We start from the raw sequence: 19,443 nt of genomic DNA on the forward strand, positions 1-19,443 counted from the left end.
AGATGGAAGAAAAGAGTTCTCCAGCTTTAGACCAAAGAGAAGCTGAGTACGGGTCACTATGATAGAGAATTTACAAATAGACAGTGATGGATTCTGCAAGATTTAGAGTCCCCGTCCCCGCCCCCCACACATCATAAGGTTAGGGCTACAAAGAATCCTGAGCAAGGTATAATGCTCCATGATGTCCGACTCCAGGCACTAGAACAATTTCCTTCTCCTTCCTGTGAACTCTTAAGTTAGAGTCTCATGAACTGAGGTAATCTATGTCCCGCACAGTATGAAAAGCCCTAAAATATATTGTGCAGTAAAATGTTTCCAAGCATCTCCTTTGGGACAAAAGATTGTGTCTCTTTACGCTTTCAGCTGGACTTCCCCAATACCAATCCAGATTGTCCTTGACATTTAACACTAAGACTTTATAACCCTAAACTAGCACTTATTAGTCAATAGAAATAAATAAAATATTTCTTAGATGACAGTTCCTATACCCTCTTACCTTTCTATATGTATAAATGTGTCAATAACCCTTTTGAAATTATCTGAAATTAAATGTAATATGCCTTATGGGAAGTTTGAATTCTGGACTTAAAACTGCAGATTCAAATTCAGCTCTACCATCTACTAGCAGTACAACTTTGGCAAGCTTGTCTCTGCCTCCGTTTCCTCATCTATACCAGGTTTCTTTTAATTTGAATTTTTAATTTTAAAGAATTGTTAGAAGGATTAAATGACTTAGCCCAGGGTTTGTCATAATGTTAACTGTTCCTTTCATTCCATCAAGAACATTTGAAAAGTCAGGCAAATTCACTAGCATTTATTAAATGTTGTAAGTCCTGGAGGTATATGATATAGAAACATCTGTCTGTTCTGTGGAGACTGAATTTTCCCAATCAGAGTCATGGCAGCAAACCCAAATCTTTACTCTGGAGCTCTGGGATCCCTCCCTACCTCTTTCCCTTCCTTCTTTTCTTTTTATTGAGTGTCTATTGTTAAGCATTTACTGGCATAAGAATAAAAGATGGGAGATATTGTTGTAGAAGCTCCCAGAGTGGTGTAGGGGACACAGAAACATACAAACATTACGACTATGATAAAAGCCATGATGGAAGTGGTGGGCGGCTTCTGTGAGAGCCCAGAGGAGCGGCCTCTCAGCTGCTGTTGGGTGGAGGCCAGTGAGAAGGGCAGAGCCCAGGAGGACTTCCCACTGAGAAGCTTTGCAATTCAAGTACCAAGGGAAACCAGGTGAAAAGGGAGTAAAAGTTTCCAAAGGGCAAGAGTAGCACCTGCAGAGGCCAAAGCCGAGAGCGCAGATGGCTTATTCAAGGAACCATAAGTGGTTCAGTAAGCCTGGAAAACAGAACTTATATAAGTGAGTCTTAAGAGTTCAGTGGAGGAGAGAAGCAAAGGGCCTTGCATACTATGCCAAGGGAGCTGAATTTGTCTTGAATGATATCACACTGTGATCAGACCTGCACATTGGAAAAGTCAGTCTGATGGAGTGACTAGAGTCAAAATAGATGTCTGATGCAACCATGCAAAACTAGAAGCAGGGACACGATCTGGGAAGCTCTGCAGAAAGTGATGGGAAGTGAAGTCTAAGTGGAAATAGACCTGGAGTTGGGCAGTAGACTTTCAAAGATGTGAAAGAAAATCACCACATGTATTAACTGGTTGGATGGTAACAGGGAGGTGATTAAGAGGACATTCAATTTTCTGGTTTGAACAAGTGGGTGGATCCTGATGCCATTAACTGAGACGGTGAATCAGGAGGAGGATGTGGCTTGGGAGGGTGTGTGTGTGGTATAAGGTGGACAAGGGTAGGGGTAAAAAGTTCAGTTTCAGATGGGTTGAGTCAAAGGGTAAATGATCAAAAGGTGAGGAAGTGAAGAACAGGCATGTAGACTGCTTGTCCCAAAAATGTACCTGTGGAGAAAAGGGCTTGTGCCACTGTATACATGTTTCTGCAGGTTCAGTTCAGTTCAGTCGCTCTATCATGCCCAGCTCTTTGCGACCCCATGGACTGCAGCACAGTAAGCTTCCCTGCCATCACCAACTCCCGGAGCTTACTCAAATTCATGTCCATCAAGTCAGTGATGCCATCCCACCATCTCATCCTCTGTCGTCCCCTTCTCCTCCTGCCTTCAGTCCTCCCCAGCAGCAGGGTCTTTTCCAGTGAGTCAGTTCTTCACATCAGGTGGCCAAAGTATTGGAGTTTCAGCTTCAGCATCAGTCCTTCCAATGAATATTCAGGACTGATTTCCTTTAGGATGGACTGGTTGGATCTCCTTGCAGTCCAAGGGACTCTCAAGAGTCTTCTCCACAGTTGAAAAGCATCAATTCTTTGCTGCTCAGCTTTCTTTATGGCCCCACTTTTACATGCATACATGACTACAGGAAAAACCACAGCTTAGACTAGACGGACTTTGTTGGCAAAGTAATGTCTCTGCTTTTTAATATACTGTCTAGGTTGGTCATAGCTTTTCTTCTAAAGAGCAAGCGTCTTTTTATTTCATGGCTGCAGTCACCATCTGCAGTGATTTTGGAGCCCAAGAAAAGTTTGTCACTGTTTCCATTGGTTTCCCATCTATTTGCCAGGAAGTGATGGGACTAGATGCCATGATCTTAGTTTTCTGAATGCTGAGTTTTAAGCCAGCTTTTACACTCCCCTCTTTCACTTTCATCAAGAGGCTCTTTAGTTCCTCTTTGCTTTCCGCCATAAGGGTGGTGTCATCTGCGTATCTGAGGTTCAGGGGAAGACTTCTAGGTCTTTGGTGTATGGTGGTCTCCTGTTCCCTGAGCAGCTGGAAGTGATGTGATTTTGTGAAAGTCGGCGGGGGGAGGGGGGGATGATCAATAAACATGAGGAGGAGAGTGGCAAAGTTTAGAATATCATATGAGTGAGAAGCTGACTGTGGACACCAGGAAACATGGTTAGGTACTATAAATGTGGAGGGAAACCAATCTACCTGCCTGTGAGATTACCTCCAGCTGTTCCCAGGAACCAGGGTGTCAGCCAGGTTTTCTGGAGGCTGAGTGGGAGAGGGCTGGACACTTCCTCTTTTCAAGCCCCCCTGTGTATTTGAGTGTGCTGAAATGCCAAGGGAGTGTTACAAAATCAGAGTATGTTTCAAATCCTTATACTTTGCAAATTAATAACTGACAATCATTACTACACAATAAAATTGTGCTATTCATTCCATAATTACAGAATTTACTTAAAATATTAATTCATAATGCATTACAGAAGGTGTCATTTGGTAAAAGGACAAAGTTTAAGTTTCTAGTGAATGCTTTCTTGTAATTGCATAGGTATATCTGGGATGACAGGATAACTTCATTTGGACAAACCGTCACATGTTTTGATTTCCTCAGGGTTTATGCCTACTAGTGGGATTGCTGGGTCATATGGTGGTATTAGTCCTAGTTTCTTTTTAAGGAATCTCCATACTGTCTTCCATATTGGCTGTATCAATTTACATCTCACCCAACTGTGCAATAGGGTTCTCTTTTCTCCACACCCTCTCCAGCATTTACTGTTTGTAGAATTTTTCATGATGGCCACTCTGACTGCTGTAACTGTCCCAAGTTTCATTTGAGGCTTTTAAGGAATGTGGAGCCCAGGCCCCCTATCAGCCTCAGGTATTAGAATGGAAAAGACAGATGACTGGATTAATCCAGTTTAATAGATCCAGCTTGTCGAAATACAATAAACTTGAGGACACAGATGATAACGGAGGCTGAAGCAAGGAGTTACAATTTCTAACCTGAATTGGGAAGGAAGTGAAAACGGGAGTGATAGTTGGTAGAAAAGACAGAGGTTAATAGTAAATGAGGTATGAATCATTAAGGGAATAGTATAATACAGCTTGATTTCACAATTAAAGTATTTCTGAGTGATGGTGGAGTGTGGACATAGGTGCAGATCGCTAAAGTGAAGCGGAGAAGACAGTCCCTTGTAGCTGAGAGGGCAAGTCATTGCAAGACTAGTGTTCTCAGAGAGTGATCTACACGGACGTGGAAAGTGATCCGGGATACCATGGGTCTGTGTATGAAGAAGGCAACTCCCTGTCTCAAAGAGCCTTGGGTTAATTACTCCTCTAAAAGTGGAGCTAGAAAGGAACAGAGGGGACGAAGGACTGAATTCATGTTATCTTTATCCCTTGCTGATCTGTGACTGAAATTTATAGATGAGGAATAGTCAATTACAAAATCTTGGTTGATGTTACTGAGGTGCTTACAGAACATAACATCACTCCAGACAGCCTTTAAATCCACTTATCAAAGTAATTTTGTTCTCAACTGAACGGCAGGTGAAACAATACTGAACAAAGCAACCTCAGCCTTATCCTAAGCCCTTTAATTACAGTGTTCATAGTAATAAATACTCTAGTGAAGGGACAACTTGCATTACAATCCTAGGTTTTCAATCACTTTAGTTCTTAAAAAGGTTTTTTTTGGTTTTTTTTTTTTTTTTTTTTTTAGTTGAAAAACTTAATGCATAGTTTGTGCGCAAAGGCTTTGTTTGTGTGGATTGATTATCAGATGTGAGAGGAAGGGGCTGCCGGCAGTGTCCCCAAGGAGCGCTGTGGCAAAGGAGAGGCCGTGAGAAGTAGTCTGTGAACACAGGACGATGAGAGCTGACATTTATGCAGATCTCACGACATGCCAAAAACTGGGCTAAGTATTAATACTTACTTTATGTCCACTGACTCCTTGTCTCAACATATGCAGTAGGTGTCATTACCTGACCCCAACATTAAAGAAATTAAAGACTAGGAAATAAGTCAACTTGTCCAATGTCACAGAGATAGTAAATGGTGGATCTGGGATCTACATTCAAATATCTGTAACTCCAGAACTTATAAATTTGTGGTTAAATGCACTTGACATTTGGGGTGTGCATTGCAAGTCACTCAGTTGTGTCTGACTCTTTTCGACTCTATGGATTGTAGCCTCCAAGCTCCTCTGTCCATGGATTCTCCAGGCAAGAATAGTGGAGTGGGTTGCCATGCCTTCCTCCAGATCTTCCCGACCCAGAAATTGAACCCATGTCTATTATGCCTCCTGCATTGGAGGTGGGTTCTATACCATTAACACCCCCTGGGAGGCTTCATTTGGGGATGGGGTAGGGATAAATATAAAAGCAGGCATGGGCATCATGGAGGCAGATCTCATTCTTCACATGAAAGTGGAATCCAGAGCAGTTGATTAGAAACTTGCCTTAAAATCTTGAGGGCCTGAGGCCTCTTTCCCTGGCCCACCCTTCCACACCAAGTGGTACAGCTCCCTCTGAACTGTGGTGTTGGAGAAGACTCTGAGAGTCCCTTGGACTGCAAGGAGATCCAATCAGTCCATCCTAAAGGAAATCCGGTCTGAACATTCACTGGAAGGACTGACGTTGAAGCTGAAACTCCAATACTTTGGCTACCTGATGTGCAGAACTGATTCACTGGAAAAGATCTCGATGCTGGGGAAGACTGAAGGCAGGAGAAGGGGACCACAGAGGATGAGATGATTTGATGGTATCACCGACTCAATGGACATGAATTTGAGTAAACTCCGGGAGTTGGTGAAGGACAGGGAAGCCTGGCATGCTGCAGTCCACGGGGTCTAAAAGAGTTGGACACGATTGAGCGACTGAACTGAACTGACTGGTCTGGCTGGAGGAAGAGGTGTGGTTTTTCTTTTTTTTTTTTTTTTTTTTTTTTTTTGCTCAGGGGACCTTTTCTTGTTTAATCCTATTTGCACATCTGTTTCACTAGCATTGCAGACACAATCATTAAAACAGGAAGCTAGTTTTTCTTTATAATGAACTAGTGGATTTAAAATCAGAGTGATGTTGCATAACCCCGTGAATTAACGAAAAATAATGGATTGCTTGAATGGGATATCTCAGTAAAGCAGCTTTTTAAAAAATCAGACTGTATGAAATAAGAAACAAATTTTGGAGAATTCCCTGGCACTCCAGTGGACTCCCTGTTTCCACTGCTGGAGGCACAAGTTCGCAAGCAGCGTGGTCAAACAAACAAAAAACCTTAACACATTTTCACGGCTTTTTGAGTGATTTCAAGTGGACTTGCATGTATGACACCGCCACAAAGAGAACCAGGTGCATGGTGTGAGTTCCTCACCCATTTACTTCTTATTCGGTCAACTATCACAAAGTGAAAGTTAAGGTCCCAGGCACAGGGGTAACAAAGAAAGATAGGCTCCCATCCCGTCAAGGATAAGACAGGTACACAGGGCAATACTTGAAACTTGAAGCCTGGGCTTCCCCGTTGAAGTTTTCACGACAAAAACTTCAAATCTGTGGCAAAGCTGAGTACTAAAAAAACGTTTTCACTTTAAACAAAGGCAATTTTTGGGTTACTTAGTAAATTAGACTGAGTCCCAGATTTAGTCTTTAAGCTTCATATCACAAAACTGGTTTATGTCTTTCAAGTGGATTTTGCATGTTTAAGAAGTGAAAAGTATCAAGTTCATGTTTGGTTTTTTTTTTAATGGATCCTTATTAAGTCAATGTGTGTTACGGGTACCATTTTAGGTCCACCCTCGCCGTGAGCCCACAGGAGCACTCCCGTCGGTGCGGTCGGGCTGACGCGGGGCGGGCGTCCGTGGACTCCGCCGTCCCCGCCAGACTCCCCGGCATCGAGGGGCGAGGGGCGCCGCCGCTCCCGAGGGCTAGGGGGAGGCGGCCAGGCCGGGCGGGCGGCCGCGCTCCCGGCGGCGCCCGGGCTTCGACCTGGACCCGCCGCGCGCGCGTCGTCGGGCGGGCGGCTCCCCGGTCGCGGGGCGCCAGGCACGCTCGCAGCCGCGGCCGCGGCTCCGCGAGGCCCCGCGGAGGCCGGGCAGGCGGGCACGCGGGCGGGCGGGGCGGCGGCGGCCGGAGTCCGCAGGAATGCGGCGCCCTCGCCGGGGAAAGTTTCCCTGAGCATCTGGCGCGGGCGGGCGCGCAGAGGAAGGAAGCGCCGCGAGGAGGCGGGGCCGCGGCCGCTCGGGCGGGCGCGTCTCCCAACTTTAGTTTTGGCGTCCGAGGCGAGTTTGCGTCTCAGTCGGGAGCGGCCGCCGCCGGGGAGGAGAAAGGGAGGAAGGAAGGAACAAGGAGAGGAAACCGGGCGAGGGGGAGGGGAGCGGCGCGGGCCGTGCGGCCGCAGCCCGAGCCGAGGGAGCGAGCGCGGGCGCCGCGGGCCCCGGTCTCCGGCGGCCCCTCCCGACGCGCCGCAGGCCCGCGGAGCCGGGCGCGGGGCGGGGGCTGCGGGGCCGCGGCGCAGCCCCCGGCCCTGAGCGCGAGGCCAGCGCCGCGCCCGCTGCTTCCCCCGCCGCGGCCCGTCGAGCCGGGCCGTCCGGGCGGAGCCCGTGCCCGCCGGGTGAGGCAGGAGCCATGGATCCCGGGCCGCCCCCGCCGCAGCCAGCCCCCCAGGGCCAGGGGCCGCCGCCCGCACAGGGCCCCCAGGGCCAGGGCCCGCCGTCCGCGTCTGGGCAGCCCGCGCCCCCGGGGCCCCCGGCGGCTCCGCAGGCCCCCCCCGCCGGCCACCAGATCGTGCACGTCCGGGGGGACTCGGAGACCGACCTGGAGGCGCTCTTCAACGCCGTCATGAACCCCAAGACGGCCAACGTGCCGCAGACCGTGCCCATGAGGCTCCGGAAGCTGCCCGACTCCTTCTTCAAGCCTCCCGAGCCCAAATCCCACTCCCGACAGGTAACCGCGCCGCCCGTTTCCCCGTTTCCCCGCCGGGTGGGCCCCCGGCGGGGGCGCCCGGGGGGTGCGGGCTCCGGGGGCGCCGGCGGGGCGGGGATGGGCGCGCGCAGGGGCGGGCCGGCCGGGGCGCCGCGCTCCTCCGGAGTCCGAGGCCGAGATTTGTCCCCCCCGCCCTCGGGAGTCCGTCTCGGCGGCTGCAGCCCCCGGGGGCGCGCTTCGCCTGCTCCCTTCGTTCCTCCCCCGCGGGCTCCCGGCGGAGTCGGGGGGAAAGCAGGGGCGGGCGAGGCGGCCGGGCCGCGGGGGGCTCGCACAATACGCGCGCGCCCCGCACCTCCGCTCCCGCCGCCGGGCCGCGAGCGGGGGCGGCCCTGGCTTCCGCGGGCGGAGTCGCGTCCCGAGCCCCCTCTCCTGCAGGGTCTCCCGGGCCCCCTAGTCTCCCCGGGAGGCACGGAGTCGTGCCCTCGTTGGCCAGCGTGGAGCAGAGCCGGGGCTCGAACCGGCCCGGGCGGTCCCGGGCTCTTTGTCCCCCTCCCCCTCCCGGGAGCACTTCTCCTCCTCGCGGCCCCGGCGCTCGCCGAGCACAGGATCCAGACTTTCCTGGAAGTTGTTTATGGAGTTGGGCGCTCTCACCCCGGCCCTTCCCCCTTGCGCTCTGCAACTCGCGCAGGCTCACTCTCCCCGAAACGCAGTGGGCTCACGTGCTGGCTTCCCCACGGCGGACAATTATTTACAGTCCGCTGAAATGCTTTTAAATGGGCCACATCTGCACGGCGCGCGGGCTCTGGGCTGGGTTGCACCGCGCCTGGGGTTTAACACAAGTCCTTGATAACGCTCCGCAGGTTGACTCACAGGCCGAGTCCTGCCTAGTTCAGCTGTGATTAGAAGTTAATGTTTGGGAAGCGATGACTAATTCGAGGCTCGCCATTGCTCTTTAATTCTTACTGAGGATATGAACATGGCTGTCCCACATATACAGCGTTCGATTATTTTGTCAGCGTGATCCAGCGTTGAAGTGCAACTGTATATTATGAAAGTGTTAACATTCCGATCGGTCCCAGAAGATTTGTTTAGGGGAGACTTTTCTTTCTGTCCTTCCTTTTTAAAAAAGAACTTGCTTCAGGCTAAACTTCAGCATAGGAACTTTGCCCAAAAGTTAATTGGTTTTCCAAATAACTGTGATGAAGTTAGTCCACTCGGCTGTAACTTGAGCGGAAAGAACACTTATCACCCCCACTCCCATCGCCCCTCCTATTTGGAGGCCTGTGATAAGTTCTCCTCCCTCAGACCAAGGGGTTTGGGAACTCAGAAAAACTCACGCTGCTGACAAAAACCTGGGTTAAGGGAGAGGAAGGAAAAACAATTTAGCTGCTTGCCCTAAATATTTCAGTTTGCAAGAAGTAGACTTGGGTGCGCTTCTCTCTTACCCCTGGAAATGAGTTTCCGGACTCATGGGTAAAAATGTGTGTTGGCATTGCACCCCACCGTCTGCACAGCTATGCTGCTGGTTAATATGTTTCAAAAGTATAATACCCATATGATATTGAATTCCCCATTTTGTGGCATCTGTAAGCCGAAAAGAATTGCCATTGAAAAGTGCACCTATTCTTCTAGTAAATGATTGCATGAAAGTTTGTATCAGCAGTTTATGGATTCATAATATTCACAATTTACTATAGTTTTATTTGTTTTAATGCGTTTGTTGACCAAGTGTGCATCTGTACGTTAGACTTTTATTTCTGCTAATGAGTCCTAAATTCCAATTTATTCTGATTGGAAACTCGGAATATATATGATTTAACATCAAAGCATAGATGCCCTTGCTGATTGCTTTCAGTCTCTCTTCTTGGTTATATGAATCTGGGAAATTTTAACTTTTTGATAAATCAAACCCTAACTCTAATTAAGAAATTTAAATAACTATATTTGCTTATGAATAGTATGAATGGGGGTTGTAAATACTGTTGTTCACAAATTATTGAATATTTGAATATAAGTTCATTTATTGCCTCATTTTTCCATCGTGGGGGGGGGGCGCGGAAAGTATTACAAATGAGAAGTCTTGAGGCTCACAGAGTAAGATATTGTCCAGTGTGTCACACTAACCAGGTTGGACTGAAACCCATATCTTTAGGGTCTGACTTGAGCAGTCTTTCTGCTGCTACACAGTTGTAAATATGTAAGTATGTAAATTCTTAAGTTACCATTGTAGTTACATTGCTGACATCTTTATCATCTAGGTACAAATATATGGCAGGGTTTATATTTCATTCATTAGGTGGCTTTTAAAGAATCTTTGGATGTTTCTGAATCTTTTGTAGTTCTTAAAAAGTTGTATAAATTTTGATGGTTGCTGTATTGATGACATTTGTCTATGGTGAGAAAATAATGACACCTGTCTTGTGTTTAGGGCTTGGCTTAGAAAAAAACAATTACGTAAAACTTAGTTTTGAAAAAAGGTGGGGAGTACATAGTTATTTGATTCTTTGGGTTTTGTTTATATCTAAAACAGTTCAGAACTTGGAAAAACACCCGCACTGCCTTGGCGTTTACGTCAGCTTTTAAAAGTATCCATCTGCAACCTGTATTCCTATGTGTTAGATGTTGAAATTTACCTTTGGTATTTAGAATTTCATGGCAACCAAATATCTAGAAGAAGTTTGCAAGGACTCTCTTTGAGAACGTATTTTAAGAAGTCTTTGTTTTCACCTTCCCGATAGGCCAGTACGGATGCAGGCACCGCTGGAGCACTGACTCCGCAGCACGTGCGGGCTCACTCGTCCCCCGCGTCCCTGCAGCTGGGAGCTGTGTCTCCAGGGACGCTGACCCCCACGGGAGTGGTCTCCGGCCCGGCAGCCGCACCGGCTGCTCAGCACCTTCGACAGTCTTCCTTTGAGATCCCTGACGATGTGCCTCTGCCAGCCGGCTGGGAGATGGCGAAGACATCTTCTGGTCAGAGGTACTTCTTAAAGTAAGTGGAAAAAGGGTGCGGGATCATTTTCTGGCACCAAGATATGATTTATTTTTATATTTTCCTTAATATTTATGTCAAGCTCAGTGATCTCTTCCATAATTTTTTTTTCCCCAGGATAGTACGACCTAAATACCTTCTTTGGGTAATATTTTGAAAGCTTTATGGATTCCTGGCTCATAGCCTCTTACTAAACTCTTTTGTGGCAGTTAGGATGTTCTCATTTTGAGTTTGTGCCAAACCTGTTAATTAGCCTAGCTCTAAACTGAAAGGATCCCATGAAGAATTTCAAATTGTAAGAATTAGTAGGCTGGCACAGTTTTATGAATTAGGTATGGCACTACTTACCTTTTTAAACATTTTACTGGTAGAAAAGAACTATAAAAATAAGTAGGACTTCCCTGGACGTCTGATTTTACAGTATTTTAGATGTGAGATGACAGACCCTTTAGCTGCAGTTTGATGCATTTTCTCCCTCAAAAAGCAAAGAGAAATATGCATTTTCATATTTGATATACAGCAGTTCAGTCAAACTTCTTTTGAGCCAGCATGTCTTCAAAATAGAATCCCTCTTCTCTGGGTAAACAAAAACAAGGCTATTGGGTTATTTGTTTTTCTCAGCCTTATTTTTTTTGTGTTTAACAAAATGGCAAATTTTCATTGAAGCTGAAAAGATCAAAGTAGAATTTTGTCTCCTCTCACTTTGAAATTATGGATCAGACTTTAATATTTTTATTTGGCTTCTTTGGCATAAGTATATACAGAATGTTTCCTATAAGTAATTATAGACTGAAACTGATATTTTCAAAAAGTTGCTTAGTTCTGTTCAGTCATGTTGAGATAATAAAAACAATCCAAGTTTTGATTGACATTTGTCTTTGACAGTCTACTCCCAAGGCAAATGTAACATTTATTCATTAGATCAGATAATACAATAATAATAATACTGTTTTGTTGTATAACTTAATATTTTAGATTGCCTTTCAGGGCAGGTTGTTAACTTTCAGTATAAGATACAGTTTTGTGACAAGCTTATTTAGGAGAAAAGCAGAGGGAAAAGTTTGATCTTGAGAAGTTTCTGCAGTTTTTTGCTCCCCTTTCCTGCAATTTTTTTCTTTTTTAAATCGTTTTCTGGTGTCCCGGTATCCATTTCAGAGGGTCAGGTTTCAACCAGAACAATAAAGAGCCTGAGACTGGAAGGTACACACAAGTCTGGCAAACTCATCTGCATGAGCAAGATCATTTGTTCTGAAGCAGACATCCACAGTAAATGATTGAAAGAGTTGCTCGCTGTGAGGGATGTGTCTTGAAGGGAAAAGGAGTGGAAACAAACCAGGTTGTTAGGAAAAAGAAAGGCTGTACTTTTCTGAAGCTCTCCCTGCTGGGTCGCATGCTGACCTGGGGAGATTTTTAAACAGTTTAATAGCTGGCTTGCCTCTCTTCTTTGGTTGATGTTATAGCTGAAAGTCTGATTAAAGAGCAACATTTATGCTCCCCTTTTCATCTTTTGTATCTTGTAATAATTGCTTTGAGGTGACATCTGCCTACATTTTTATGTATGTACATTTAATGATCTTTTTGTTTTGACGTGAAACGTTCTGTATTTTTTTAAAGTTTCCAGTGCTGCTTTCTTTGAGAAAGTGTTTCTCAGAGGTGGATTAACAAAGGATACACACACATACACCCCCCCACCCCAAACACCCCACTCAAGTCAGCCTCTGGTGAAGGTAAACCAGGACAAAATGATCTGATGAAAAAGAAAAACTGGAAAGAAGATAGATTAGCATGATTGTTTTTCAAGATTTTTGAGAGATTCTCACTGGAAGTAAAATTAGATTTATTATGTGATAAGAATCATGAAGATTTTTGACTCTGGAATATTTGGCTCACATCAAACCTTCAGAAATAAAAAGATGTCCCCTTATGGATGGATCTCGGTCAGTAAAAGCAAAATCATGGGTTAGTTGGTACATATCAGGAATTACAGAGAGGGCCCCTAAGCACTGACGGTGGAAGTTGGATGTAGACTTACAAATTTAGTATCTTCTAAAGGATCTGCTTTATGAGCAGCGTGTAAGTTGGAGAAGAGCTTTAGAAAGATTAGTTCACATCCTGTTGGTAGCTATTTCCATGATGTCGTGGGGCATGTGAGTTGTCCTAAACAACTTATTTTTGTGTATTGCATAGGAAATGAGCTAGTATCTGCCTTGACTTAGAGTTGAAGGTAATAAATGAAGTTTTTGGAGCAGGGTTGTTAATTGTCAAAGTTCATTTTTACTCTGGGTTTGATATTTTAAAGTCAAGGTCTCTTTGCAATCAGCAGCACTTTCCTCTTGTGTCTGAAGAAGATTCTTATTGCTGGCTAGATGTAGAATGAAGATTTAGAGACTTCGCACTTATTTCAACAGTGAAAGCTGGACCTTACTATACCTTTTTTTTTTAGATACTTGTTGGCACCAATTTTAAGTTACAAAGTATATAATGTGTTGAAATACACACTTGGCATAGAGAAATCTGACCATAAATGGTCCAAATTTGCAAGATGATATAATTTAAAACTTAGAAACATTTACTTTGGAAGCAACTGATTGTCGTCTTGTGACATTAGATTAATAACTTTGAAGTTAGTTGGCCCATCCTGTTGTTTCAAGGCAGCATAACTGCTGAAGGATTACAGGCAGGCAGCTGTTGGGACTTTTAAAGCCCTGCCTCCATCAGTGAGATTTTCTGGAGAAGACTCGTGCCTTAGGTTGGCAAGTGATAAGGTGGGAGTGTGGTCCTAGCTATTTATCAGTGACACATATTCAGGTTCTAGTATGATTGTGAAGTATTTTAGGTTTAGTCTGCATATTAGGTAAAATATTTGTTCTACTGAGTTTACTGTTTAAAACGAATTCCTTCAAAATTATGTATTGAGCTTTAAGAGAATTCTTTTATTGCTTTGAGAATTACTGCTTTCTTCATCTGTCTTACAGTTTTCCTACAGGAAATAGTTCTTCAAGTAGTTGGTCAACAACTTCCTATTTCTTTATAAGCTGCTGAATAACTTCCTGAATTAGAATTCTATATCTCTGGTTACAAGAGTGTTCTTACTTCTCCAATTTGTGTTATTGACTCTGATGCTCTGTAACTGTTATGACATACAAAGAACCTCTTATGTAAAATGTAACATGTAGGAACTTATAATTTGATTTAAGAAGTCTCATCCAGTGATTCTAAAAATGTGTAGATTTTCATTGTTTTAATAATCTTCTAATTTTTAAGAGGTCATTTTGTTTCATTTCTGTTTTTTTATCATTTTCTAAATAACTGGACTCTGTTTTTAAACCTTGAAGATTCAAGGTTTCTTGTAGCTGTGATTTTATTAACAAGTATATTGAGTATCTTGATTCACAGTTTTAAAAGGTATCTTTTCAGAGATTTTTGACATTTCACAGCATAGAAATTAGCCCGTATTCCAACATTAAATTGCCTTCTAGGTGTTATTAATTGCTGTAAGTAATTGGAGTCTTTTTTTTTTTTGACCCTTACCTTGTTTTCAAAATGAATGTTCCTCTACCCTAAGTAAAGCTACTGCAAACATGTATTAATTAGGGAGACATATTATCAATTAAATTGTTTCTTATTATAATAATTTGATCTTGCATCTTGTCCCAAACACTTAGAAGAGTATGAACACATATAATGTGTATTGCTACTGTAATAAATATTAGGCGTTTTCAAAAGGAACAGTTTTATTGAGAGGCTAATCTGCTCCTTTGGTTTCTTGCTATATCAAATGTAACCCAAATGATTTCCCTTTAAAAATGAAAAGCCTGTGATATTGCCCTTAACTGTTGATTAAGCTGCAAAAAAACAAAACCCAGAAAAGAGGGGAGGGTGAGGACACGAGCCCATAAACAGTTGAAATTGCAGTCACAAAATATTTCCCTAATATAATATTGTAAGTCAATTGTACTTTAGTTTTAAAAATCCCCAGAGTTACTTCCCTGTCTCGCCCCAACCTATCTGTCTGTCTCGCTGATTGAGACTGAGTGGAGAGAGATGAAAGCACGCCCTCAGCTCTCAGGAAAAATGCTTCCTTCTGCTCAGTGGGTGGGCACCCCGGGAAGAATGGCCTGCCATGCCACAGATTTACGCGAAAGTGTTGAATATGGTGGTAGGGAAAAACAGTTGGAAGATAGTGAGTGTGATGATAAATGTAGCATAGAACTTACTTTCCTAAAAATAATGGGTATTGTCCGTGTGAAGGTACTAAGATAGGTACTTGACCTTTATTAAACTAGAAGTTTAATTGCAGCAAACTCAGTTAGCTGCAAGACAGTAGGCAAATTTTCTTTAAAAAGTAACGTTGGAATATTTCTCCCCCGAAGCTTCATGTTAACTGTAGAAAAAAGCCTGGGTGATAGTCCAATAGTTGAAACTTGAAAAACTTCTTGAGACCCTGAGATCAGTCCTCGTTAACAATATAGAAAAGTATGTTTTACATTGTAGTTGGGAAAATAAATTAGCATCTTAAGATAGTAATCCTGGTATGACTCTGAATTTCATTTTACCTTCAGATTTTGGGGAAGATGTAAGCTCTAAATGTAGTCTATATGTCAAAATATTTGTGAGGTTTAGACTTAGGGCAAATCAAAGTGAAGTTGTTTTAAAAATCAGTTGTTAAGGGTTAAGATTATTCAAACTTAATTTGCTACCTTAAGTGATAGTATAATTTAGCCATTAATTATGACTTGAAAGTTTAATAATAGTTGAGTAGCACATATAAAAGAAAGTCTTAAAGAGCTGTGTGATTCTATAACTATGGTTACTAAGTGATGCAGTTTTTACAAAAAGGGCTTCTGATTCGCGGATTAATCAGAACTTCAAGCCATGAAAGGGACATTTCTGTTTTTATGAAGAAGAATTACTTCATGGTTCTGGATGCTCAAGTACTGTAGCACAAAGTTTCCTGGGAACAGTACTGCCCCCATGGAAGCACTTCTATTTGCGCAGGGCTTGACCCCTTCTGAAAGCAAACAAAAGAAGTTTGGTATAAATCACAATGGTCTTTTTCTTCCCCCTTCCCTTTAATATTTTTGACAAGAAAAAGTGGTCGGTAGTTTAATCCTTATTTGGCGTTTAGCATGAGAAGAATCACAGTCTTTAACACATCAAGTGATAAGATGATGTTTCTCTGAATAGTGTTGCAAATTAGCAAAATGAATAAGGCTGTCTATTTAAAATATTACTATTTCCTTCTACCAAATATTTTCAGTGTTTTTGTGGTTAGTACTATTACCTGCTCATTTTCACTTTAGTGGGCTTTTTCTCTGCTCAGGATAGTGTTACTCAATAGACTTAGCAAATTTTTCAACTAAATCTTGCTTTGAGGGTGGTGAGGGTACAGTTTGTTAGAAGCTCCTTCTCTGCTCTTGTAATTTCTTACTTAACCTAGAGTGAGGAGACTTTTAAAGTAAGGTCTTTGTTTAACCAACAGATATATGTTTAGAGAATGAGCTTTTTGGTATGTACATGAAGACTTGCTATAGACTTGTTGATCTGGGCTTTAGAGTGAAAGTGTCTTTCTTCAGAGTGCTACTTTGAGCCTTCACACAGTTAATTGTGTATTTAGAAAGTTACCTGAAATTTTAACTTCTCACATATCCTGAGGCGACTATAATATGAAGTAGGGTTTGAGGAAATAATTTAGTAAATCCTATCATCTAGCAGGTAGGGGTAAGGGGTGGATTTTTTTTTTTTCTGTAGAAGCATGAATATGGGGTTCCTTTGTTTTATATTTATAAAACTGCCCTTCCTTCCTTTGCTTCTTCTCCCAAGTATCTGATTTTGTGAATTTTTAACGAAAGTGTACTTTTTAAATTATGAAAGTAACACATGTTCATTAGAGAGAATTGGAAAATTCAGGATAAAATAATGTTAGGAAGCACTAGATTTCTGCCAGAGAAAGGTGGTTGAAGATTCATTCATGTTTATATAGCGTCATCTGTAAATATATATTTTAAATTTAATTTTAGGGGAGTAACATATACATAGATTCAGACAATCCCTTGCTGCTATAAGGGTCATAAAGAAAAGAACAGTTTTAACAGGACTTTTCTTTGTCTCTGACTTACATTCTCCAGAGGCAAACACTTCACTTCTTTTGAGATTTTCCCGTTTAAAAATAATGTACTTATAAAACATGTTACCATTTACAATTTTTTCTGCGCCCTCTGAAATTCCCCTTTCCTTTACCTTGCCACCAAAATCGCTAAAACTGTTTTGCTAGTATTCTTACTAGTATTGTTAAGACTCTAGGATTTGCGTACAGCCGAGTTGTATAATGCAATATGATTTTCTGAACAACTTGGATATTCTCTTGGAATTGTTAAGTGTCTCATTTTTCTCATTTGTATTCCTGTTGCTCTTTTGGCCCCTTGGAGACATCCCTGAACCTTTTGTCTTCCTGCCCTGCGCTAGATGGGTTGCTTTCAGCTTGCTTCAGAGTCATCTTACTAGGACTTTGCTTCACTCTCAGCCTGGCAAGTCCCTGTATCACTCTTCTTGGTTTGATACTGTGTTTACTATTTTTCTCTTTCTTGATTTACTCACTCTTAGAGTTGAACTTTCTCAGGAACTTGCTGAGAAAAAGGGTGTAGGTAGCTAACTGTTGAGATCTTTTATGTTTAAAAGTATCTTTATCTGTTGGCCTCTGATGGCAATTTGGTTGTAGAACTCAAGCTATTTTCCATTAGAGTTTAGAAGGTAATACTCCAGGTAATACTCCATTTTATGCTATCTTCTATATTGAACAGTTAAACCCGATTTGCTTTCTTTGGTGATTTTAGGTTTTTTTCCCCTTTATTTTTGGTTGGTGGAGGGAGGCGTCTTAAATTTCATAGTATGCTTTGGTATGCACTTTAAAAAATTCATTGTAAAGATCATGTTGTTTGGCAACTCAATCCTCAGTGTGAATGGTGCCCTTCAAGATTTTGCAATGCCGTTTCCCTGTACTTCACTCCTGGGGTCTTTTATTATTTCCTGGATAATTTCTTCCAGTCTTTTTCATGTCTTCTCTGTTTTTGGAATTCCTGCCAGTCAGAATAGCTCTTGAATTTTCTTATCTTTCCTTCCTATTTTTCCTTCTCTCAGCCTTTTGTTATGCTTTCTGGGAGATTCTTTCAACTCTTAACTTTCAATTGTTTTTTTGTTTTTCCAGAAAGCTATTTATCATTCTTAATTTCCAGCAACTCTTCTGAGCTCATTGTTCCTTGGTTATTTTTTAATAGCATACTGTTCTTATTTCATGGATGTAGTAATGTCATAGCTCTCTAAGGATATGACAGTGGGTGTTTCTTCTTAAATTTTCTTCTGCTTGCGGTGTCTTAAGTGGGCTTCATTGGAGAGTGATGTAACAGGAACCAGCCAAGCCCTGAATTTGTAGGAAGCCTTAAATGTCTGTAGGTCTCTTGTAGTGGCCAGTTTCTCCAGATAAAATCTGCCAGCCCCCTCGCTAGAGCTCTGGCCGTGGAATGCGTGTTAAGACTGGCAGCTAGTATTTGGGGCTGAAAGTGTGGGGCTTCATCCTTGCTCTTTACTGTGCCAGGTACATGAATCCAGACCCCCTAAGTCCGCTTCTCTGGAACATAAATTTCGCATTTTCTGCCTAGGCCAGGGAAGGGAGTGTGTGCAGTAGGTTTTAAAAAGTTGAATATAGGCTTAATTTTTGTGGTTTCAATTTTGCAGTTACTAAGTTGACTATATAAAGTTGCCAGTTTTCTAAGCTCCAAACAGTAACCACTGACAGATTCATATGATTTGACTTAGCTTTTAAATCAATACTTAAATAAATGCGTTTACCAGGCAAGCGATTAGTTGAGTGTCATTGGTCTCTTTCAGCATCGATTTTGCTACTTTCAGTCGTCATATTAGATTTCGCTCAAGGAGGGAATTGTGTGCTCTGATAGCAGGGTGGTTGGCTTTAGGCAGTGTATCAGTTTGTTCAGAGGATTTGGATCCTGAAAAGTGTGAAGGGGCACAGAGCCTGGAGACTTAATTTCTATCTGTACATATAATAAGCTGATCCTGTCTGTTTTTCGTGTCATTTTCTAGTTTTCTGTCTAGTATCCACTGCTTTAAAAAGTAGGGCTTAAAAGTAAAATAGCCTTTGAAATCAGCAGATAGATTTTCTTTCATTCTTTTCCTTTCACCTGGTTTTTATCAACACAGATGTTAAAGAAAACACGTATGCATGTCTAAACTCATTAAACAGTTACTAGTGTCCTTGCGTGGGCTGGCCCCCACAGGCACACAGCGTGACCCCGCCTTAGTTTAGGTGGTTGCTCTCTAACAATTGCTCTCTTGATGGCTCGGGAAAGTGACCTGTGCTGCCTCCAACAGGCCACTGTAGATGTCATACAGTGATATTAAGAGAGTATTGTTTACATATAAAAAAGCCGTGGACGTGTGAAAAGTTAGAATTTTATGAAAACTGGGTTTAGGTTAAAATGGATTCACCTTGGTAACAGAGATGTGTTAGGACCCTTTGGTAGCAAGTTGAATTTCTTCACATCCACTTTTTCAGCAGTCTCTTCCTTGAGTAGTGTAAAAAGTTGGAAATTCTTGATAGAAAAAGAAGAAGCAAACCTTTTAAAATCTGCATAAAATCTTAAGTGACCAACACAAAACCAGACCAGAACACTCTAGCATCAGAGAAGAGTGCTAAATGATACTGAAAAGGTGGATACTTTGGGGTGGTAAAAGATTTGAATGGAGTAGAGGAATGGAACAG

At 42.9% G+C, this 19,443-nt stretch overlaps 1 protein-coding gene across 8 annotated transcripts in view; it reads left to right on the forward strand.

Annotated features, from left to right (window-relative positions):
• The window catches only part of YAP1 (Yes associated protein 1), a 137,433-nt gene continuing 125,169 nt past the window's right edge, over window positions 7,180-19,443 (forward strand). For 7 of the 8 annotated variants that reach the window (XM_018059883.1, XM_018059884.1, XM_018059887.1 and 4 more), the window contains exons 1-2: window positions 7,367-7,699; window positions 10,417-10,667. In XM_018059883.1, the coding sequence (XP_017915372.1) occupies window positions 7,382-7,699; window positions 10,417-10,667 (569 nt within the window). In that variant the 5' untranslated portion in view covers window positions 7,367-7,381. Of the gene's footprint in view, window positions 7,700-10,416; window positions 10,668-19,443 lie in introns of all 8 variants that reach the window. The other variant, XM_018059886.1, reaches the window with a different exon arrangement.

Source organism: Capra hircus, chromosome 15 (genome assembly GCF_001704415.2).
Source record: "Capra hircus breed San Clemente chromosome 15, ASM170441v1, whole genome shotgun sequence".
Taxonomy (NCBI): domain Eukaryota; kingdom Metazoa; phylum Chordata; class Mammalia; order Artiodactyla; family Bovidae; genus Capra; species Capra hircus.